Raw genomic sequence first — 8,014 nt, 5'->3', positions numbered from 1 at the left:
CAAATGTATTCCTAAATTCCTCAGTGTCTGCAGATATTGCCTAGCACAGTCAGTCCCATGCCAGCCTCTATGTGACCTGGTGACCAGCACCACAGCCTTTTGTTCAGTCCCAAAGGAAATGCTGGCTGCAGAGACGAAAAACAAAATCCTGGCAGTAGCACATCTGCCCTTTATCAGAAGAACCAAGGAATTCTGCATAGGGACAAATGAGTCCCAAGCACCTGGCAGGCAGCTGAGCAGATGAGTCACTGGAGGAGCTGGGGCTACCAATTGATATGCGCATATTTAATGTAACCCAGGATTCCTGTCTGCGTTCAAATTGCTCGGGGATGTTTGTTGAAGCTCTGGGGATGTTAGAGCCTCACAGACACACTTGAGCCTCCTAAAAGGAGAAGTCTGACTCAGAAACTTATTTCAGCACTTTCTGCTTCATAAGTATCTCAGGCATGAAAATCTTCAGGCTGGGAGGCACTCGGATGAGGACCTGGGGAATAGCTCAGTGTCTTGGAGAGAAACAGAAAGACCTTTCTGCCAGTGAATGATCTCCCTGTCTCCTTTCTAAACTGCTTCAAGAATTAATAAAGAGAATTGTCACAGCACAGTCATGAGCTTTATTTCCTTGGGTAAACTAGATTAAAAAGGGAGGGACATGAAAAAAAAACAAACCCCAAGACGTTTGAAATTCTTTGTAAATTGGTGCTTGCGGTAAGCCTGTGAGTTGATCTTTCAAAAATTGTGTTTTCTGTTCCACAGGAATCTATAGGAGCTCCATGGTGTGGAGGAGATAAACAGGAAGCACTCCCAAAGCAGCAGGGTTGAAATCCTTAGACCCCCCTGTTGGGGCAGCTTCCCCATAATTCCCATTCTTCCCAGCTCCCAGAGGGTGCTGTGCACTGTGTTCAGCCAGGCTTCACTCCTCAAAAGTAGCTGGAAAGAAGTTTCTTGACAGAGCTGTTGTCAACTCCTTCCTCTGCTCCACAAACAATTTGTGCCTGTGGTTCTGATTTATGAGAAGAGGCAGGAACACAGATCCCAGGACCTACACGCCTTTGCAAAAAATAATGAGTAAAGCTCACCACCATGAATTGCTGGGAAAATGCCTTCAGGGGGAATTCTGGTGGAAAGCCTGCAGGGGGAGGATGCGGACCAGCAACGCTGGCCTCCGGAAGCCGCTCTCCGAGATGCAAGCTGAGGTCTCAGCATGGCATCGGGATCCATCAGCTCTGCAGCTCTCAGGGGAAAACCACTCTTCTATCCTTGTTCATTGGGCCTGTCTTAATACAGATGAATCAGGGAAGAATGAAGTACACCAAGCTTATTAATGTTTCTTTAATTAGTAACAGAGCAAGTATGTCTGGACTTTGATTATTTTACACAGAGAGTATTGGAATGATGTATCGGGTGGTTTTATGTCCATTTTGCTCTGTTTTATTTCCATGTAAAAATATACATCTGGTATACAAGATTTAAAAAAAAAAATAGATTTTCACAACAAAACAAGTGCTTTGAGCACTAAAAATTCACTTGTGCACTTTAATGTTGGCCTAAACATTTACATTTTCTAGCCACATCCCCTCCCTACCCCAAAAGTGGGCAAACCCCAGACTATAAATAGTATCTGTGTCAGATACAGAAAACTTTCCTAGAAAAAGAGCAGGAAACACAAACATAACAATTCTGTGGCTCAGACAAATTGATTTTCACTCCCTCAAAAGAGTAAAAAAGGAAAAATAAAAATATTTTTGTCCAAATTAAAATGGCACAGGGAACACAATACTAATTATCAGGCACTGCAAGCAGAAGGGGAGGAAATTTTGAGACATTATACCTTTCAGGAGAGTAGTGGCACAGACCAGGTAGCAATAGTATGCTTGCAGATGGTCAAAAAGGTTTAAGAATCACAGAATAATACTGGATTGGAAGTGGACCTCAAGAACAGAGTAGAGGAGATGGCTCTTATGAGTCCTTCTTCACCTGCTGTAAGGTTGGGTGATGGAAAACCAACAATTTCTACAGCCAGCATCTGCCCATCTTGAGCCAAGACAACACATCAGGAAATGCTGACATGTTGAAAATGTTGTTTTCTGGCAACCATTTCTTTCACCATCTTCTGAGACTTTCTAAGGTAGACTGTGCTGATCACACTGAATAGTGACCTCGTTCACCTCCTCGGTCATGGGGCCACCTTGCCATTAGTCCAAGCAGTGTTGGATGCATCTTAGAACATCATCAAGTCCCCTCTTCCAAATGTGAAAAATCCCTTGAAGGGAAAAATGGTCCCTTTGGTAAAGCATGAATTAGGGCAGAAGGAGACATTCATAGCTCATGGTTAAAAACAGCACATCAACAACTAGGCACGTGAAGGCAGTGGGATGAAATGCCACCAGCTTTGCAGAGTTGATCTCAGGTGTTATCACAAACCCACTGCATGGGTGGGAAAGGTAACAGGCACTACTTGGTAGCCAAGGCCAGACCTGCTCAAGGGCAGGAATTGCTAATAAAATATTTGGAGAACACTACAGCTGAGGACAAAACAAGAGGGAAGGTCTCTGAAAATTTGACGTCAGACATGGGATCAAGTCTTAGAAATCAGAATGTGCAAAAGTAAACCAGCCTTGCCTCATTCTCCAGTAAGTCAGTGGCTTTCTAAAACAGGAACCATACAACAGAGATTGGGAACTATTAAAAGAAGAAAAATCTGTCCAGAGGTTCTTGGAAAACTTAGGATTCAGCCCTGGCCTGAAGAGGTTCTTCTGCAGTGTTCATAGGTCAGTGAGTTGGAATGCCCAGAGCAAGTCCTTGGGAAGAGGTCTTCCACCACCGGGTGTCTTGTCCCACCAGACTCTGAGTGAGCCAGCTGAGTTCGCCGGCCAGAAGACTTCAGTGGCAAATTCGTTCTGTCATTTCTTTCTGCATTGAAGGGGGAGAGAAAAGAAAGGAACAGTAAGTGCAAAAGACAGGTTTGAGTAGCATGGTGTGTCAGGCAGTTTGGGAGGTGTCCAAAACCAACCCAGGGAAGCAATTGTGGGAGTCTCAGGAAGCCTTTTTCTATTTCCCATGGCAGCCCTCCTGGGAACTCAGCTGCCTCAGCAGCTCCATGCTGGCACTCTCCCCAGTCTCTGTGGCACAAGGTTATTCTGGCTGTGCCCTAGCCTTGAGAGCAGTCCAAGGAAAGAGCTTTGGCTGAGATGTTGAAAGATGAAGGTCCCGCTCCTGGCTCAGCTGCAGAGCAGCCAGACAAGGTGATGCCACTCTCAGAGCCTCTCTTTGCAGCTGCCTTGGGAGATGGGACATGGAGCTGCTCCCAGTTCTCGCTTCAGGAGCTGACCGCAGCTCACACAGAGGACCTGTGGTTTCAGCAAGGGATCCCACAGTCGCACTGCAATGCAAACGAGTGCTAATAACAGAGGCCACAGGAAACTTCCAGTGAGACCAAGCTCTGTTTAGGATGACAGACTTTTCTTCAGCCAGAATTGCATCATGCCAGCTACATTAGGAAGGTGTCCAGCTTTCAGCTGGTGGAAGACGGTATTTGTCCTTGCCTTAGAAAGCTCAACTAATATCTTCTAAATCCTGCAGTGAGGAAAGTGTGATTCTGGCTCATAAGGTTTGTGGCTTGTGAATCTGTGTGTGCCCATGGGTCCCCTCATGCACCCTAGAGGAAGGTTTGCACATTAAAATCTACTCCTAAAATAGACTGGAAGTAGAACTGGTCCATGGAGAATGAAAAATGCTACTCTGAAAAAAAGAAGAACTAGGAAAAGAGGATGACCCTTTAATAACCCTGTAAAAGTCCCTTTCGTTATAAAACCAAGGGAGACAGAAGCAGCAATCTCTGATCTTCAGTGCTGAGAACTTTGTTTTTCAAATCCATCAGGGACAGTGGCAAAGAGAGGGTTTTCCTGTAGAAGTAACATGCAAAATCACTCAAGTGCAGAACCTGGCCATCAAATGACAAGTTGATGCTTTGCCACAAAATCACATTGCAAACAGGAAATGTTTGCAACATCTTGGAAGGAAGAGGGTGAGAGGACTGTGAACATCCTCTTGCAACAGCATTGAGCCCACCCCACCAGCACAACACCAGGCACAAAAGCAGCCATGAACAGGAGGGATTGCAGTGACTAGTGGGCTGGTAAGTCACCAGTGAGCTCCTCAGACCGGCCCCAAATGTCCAAGGCATTCCTCACATTCAGGAAATCCCCACAGCTCTGCCTTAGTGCATAAGCAGCTGGACCCCTGCCAGTGCTGCAGCCCAGCACCACGAGCCGCCCTCATCAAGGAAGCAAGTGCATGGCTTCTCTCTGCCCCCATGTTCCTTGATTTACTGAGAGAGTGAATCACTGCCTTTTGCTAGTTCTGCCGTACAAAGGATCTCATTCTCAGCTCCCAAGATCTGCTGCTAAGAAATCACATCCCACAGAAGCTTGACAAAAGGGAAATTGAAGCAGCAAAGGGAGATTCAGCCAGAGGAAAGCTTAGAAGTCTGTCATGGGATTCATGGGGACTAACTAAATGCAAAGTTAGGACAGTGGTCTGGGCTCATGAGGCAGCCTGGTTGCAGGACACTCTCATATACACCTAAAGCAACTCACTGCCTGAGGGAAGGAGGCCCTTCCTCCTCCCTGGTCCTTCCTCTCAACCCTGTAGTTGGGTCTGCTTGAGGCTTGGATGGCAGGCAATGAGACGCAGATAGACCAAGGGCAAATGTGTCTCATTTCCTTGTAGTTTAACAGTGGTTGCATCACATGGAAAGAATCTGTTCACCTGAGATTTATGCAGACCCATCAATCATCTCATGCTGCATGTGAGTCACTGGCATTGAAAGCCCATTTAGCAATGTCAGCCTCTGCTTTGGCTACCAGGTGTTAATTATTGACATGAGCAAGCAGCAGTCCAAGGGAATGACACTTTCATGGACTGTACAGCCATGCTGAAGAAGTTTGTCATGAGGAACACTGATGTAGGACACACTGATGCTGAGCTGCCATTTTCAGGAGCTGAGGGCCATTGTGATAATATATGTCACAATCGAATTCTACAAAATAATTAAAGTTGATACTGCTGTCATTCAAGTCTCCCCTGATTAGATCATCATCTCTCCATCCCCCAAAATCATGATTAGAGCAGACAAGCAGCAAACTAAGACAAATGAAAGCAGAGGAGTAAAGTGCTTAGCACTTAGGCGCAGGGGCATTTCCCCCACCTCCAGATTCTAAGCAAGCAGCTGGGACTCTTCTTGGATATCCTCTTGGTCTTCTCTGACTCTCTGCTGCTGGATATGGCCTTTTCTTCAACACAGCCCTTACCACAGCATGCAGACTACTGGGTTTCCTATTAATTCTTCTCCCCACTGCAACATGTCCTCCATAGGTCAGACTACACTCAACCTCGTCTGTGACAAACCTGCTTCTCTTACAAAACTTACTGTGTATTTTCTAGTTTATGTGTCCTGGGCTCTCTGGCCTCTGCTTCCCACCAATCCTGCTGTTCTCAAGGACTGCCACCTTCTGCCTGGCTAATTGCTTCCTAAGGAAGGCTGTTGGGAAACTGGGAGCTCCAGTGAGGCCTCTCCAGCGTGGCCTTGATAGCTGTTGTCTGAAGCTGTGTGTCCTATCAGGGCTGGCCTTTCCTGCAGCCTCAGTGTAATTCACACTAGGATCTCAAGCAGGGAATGCTAAAAGAAAAACTGTGGAGGAGAGACTTTGGCTCAAATCTGACTCCTGAAAGCCATGTGGGCAGAACTGGCTGGAAACACTTTGATGTGGAAATTGCATTAGAGCTACCAAGTCAGTAAGGGGACACCACCCTGTGGAGGCCCCGAGGGTACTGAAGAGGGATTCACAGACATGACAGCAGAGGCAAAGGTAAAGAACGGGTCAATGGTTTCCTTGGTGCTGCTGGGAATTTCTCTCTTAGACCACTAAGGCTGGCAGTCCCAGGACAGAAAACATGACTGTGTGTCTGAGGTAGGGTGGCCAAAAGAGTCCAGAGAGGGTCAGCACTGCTTAGAATCCAGCCCCAACCTGAGTGCTGTGTCCAGCCCATGCCAGTCTCACCCTCCGCCTCCCCACCCGTGGCCATCCTTACCAAAGGCTCCAGCTCCCGGTGGTCAATGAGGCTGAACTCCCTGATGAAGTAGTAAAAGTGCTTGTAGCAGGTGTTGACGTGAGCCTCAGCACCCATGTTGATGATGCTGTCAAAGTGGTGGATGTAGACATGGACAAAGACACGGAAGAGGCGGGTGAGGATCTTGGTGCAAACTTGCTGGAACTGCTTGGGGAAGGGAACACCTGCAAAGCAGAAGCAAATTGGAAGCCATTTGAATGTTTCCAAAAAAATCCCAGTTAGCATTTAAATGCCTCTGTTATTCTTGACAGGTAGTCACAGATGACATGGAAGGACACCCTTGGCTAATGCCAAGAGTGACACTGGAGCAGTGTGTCATCGAGCTCTTCCCACATATTCCCTCATTGCCCAACTAGCAATTTCACACAGTGTAGTGGTTTGGTCCAAAATACTCATCACTTACTTATTTACCTTCTGTGAGATAAGAATTAGGAGAAAGCAAAGCAGGCACAAAACTTAAAAGAATATAAAGAAGTTTATTAACAGACCTAAAAGGAAGGAAAAAAAATCAGACCACACCTTCAAAACACTTCTCCTCCCCTTACCTTTCTCCTTTCTCCCACTGACAATGTAAAAAGACAACCCTTGAGATGTTCAGTCTGTTTACCACTTCTACAATTACCTTTTCAGTTCACTTAGGGAAAGGAGTTTCTCTTGCTCATGCTATGGAGACATCTCCACAAGAAGTTCTCTCATGGCTTCAGTGTCACAACAAGACAGCTGCCTGGGTTGGTTCTCTGCTCGCATGTGAGAGTCCCTTCCCCCGACTTACAGCTTTCCCCACAACTGCTTTCGAGGGTCCAATCTTGAGCTACCGGGGTACCATTTTAAGGATGAGCTGTTCAGAAACAAAGGTTCTCTTCACCCATCTCTGGGAGCATCTTCATCTCTAGGAACAGAGGTCTTCTCCTTCCCATTTGGAGCAAGAGTCCTCATCACTTCCATCTCTTCCTGTTCAAACTTCTCATCAAATTACAGCTGCTTCAGCCTTTGCTTATTTCAGCACAGGTACTTTTGCTCACAATTACAGTCATTTGCTTGTTTCAGCACAGATACTTTTGCTCACAATTGCGATTTGAATGCTCCACCCCCCCATGCTTTCATGAAATTACAACGGGTACTGATATATCATAGTCTATAACCACCATAGCTTTACAACAGAATTTCAGCTTCTAAGCATCTCCTCTTTCTCCTCCCTCAGGGTTTCAGCTCTTCCTTCTTAACTGACTTTGGTGTCTCTATGGTGTTTTCTTCACCTTCCCTCTTCCTCAGACTCGGAAGAGGATTAGTGTCTGCAGGCTTCATCTCTTCTGGAGGAAACTTACAGCACTAAAAAAGGGTTAATCTCACCCGGCCCCACAGCTGGAGTTTGCTTATTGCTGTTGGTCACAGTATCTTTGCTGGACATTGGGGCAGCGGTCTCAGACGGAGCAGGCGGCGGGGGGGGCCGCCTGCACAGAGCAGGGCTGGCGGGGGCCATGGGTGGAACAGGGCCACATGGCTCCAGGGTGGCTGTGTCCCAGCCCGGCCCTGCTGGGCTGCATGGGCCCCCCCCCAGTTACCTGTCCCAAGGCCAGAAGCAAGAGAGAGCTTTCCCGGGGTTTGTTCATTCTTACATGTGGACCACAGAGGCGTGTCAAGCTCTTTAAGTGGCTTAAAAAGTTGTCAGTATTCAAACTAGCCAGTTGATTGGTTCTGTCAGGTCATAGAGGAAGCTGTAAGCACCTCTTTGCAAGAGAATCACTTCTGGAGCTATGCTAACCCATGACACACAGGCATGGGCTTAGGATTTGGAGGGTTGCCCTAGAAGACAAAATTTCTCATCCATTTGAGGAGGCCACAACTCTCAACATCTAGCTCAATCCAGAGCAATCTGGCAGAAGAT

The 8,014-nt window shown here is 46.8% G+C and overlaps 1 protein-coding gene across 4 annotated transcripts in view; it reads right to left on the bottom strand.

The window, feature by feature from the left end:
* Positions 1–1,305: 1,305 nt before the first annotated feature.
* MOB3C (MOB kinase activator 3C) overlaps positions 1,306–8,014 on the bottom strand; it is a 23,835-nt gene continuing 17,126 nt past the window's right edge. For all 4 annotated transcript variants that reach the window (XM_008640761.2, XM_017743583.1, XM_017743584.1 and 1 more), the window contains 2 exons: positions 6,091–6,293; positions 1,306–2,910 (listed from right to left, as the gene is read on the bottom strand). In XM_008640761.2, coding sequence (XP_008638983.1) covers positions 2,881–2,910; positions 6,091–6,293 — 233 coding nt within the window. In that variant the 3' untranslated portion in view covers positions 1,306–2,880. The remainder of the gene's footprint in view (positions 2,911–6,090; positions 6,294–8,014) is intronic.

Source organism: Corvus brachyrhynchos, unplaced genomic scaffold (genome assembly GCF_000691975.1).
Source record: "Corvus brachyrhynchos isolate BGI_N302 unplaced genomic scaffold, ASM69197v1 scaffold48, whole genome shotgun sequence".
Classification (NCBI taxonomy): Eukaryota; Metazoa; Chordata; class Aves; order Passeriformes; family Corvidae; genus Corvus; species Corvus brachyrhynchos.
Note: the sequence above shows the minus strand (reverse complement) of the source record. Positions and strands in the feature narration are given on the sequence as shown.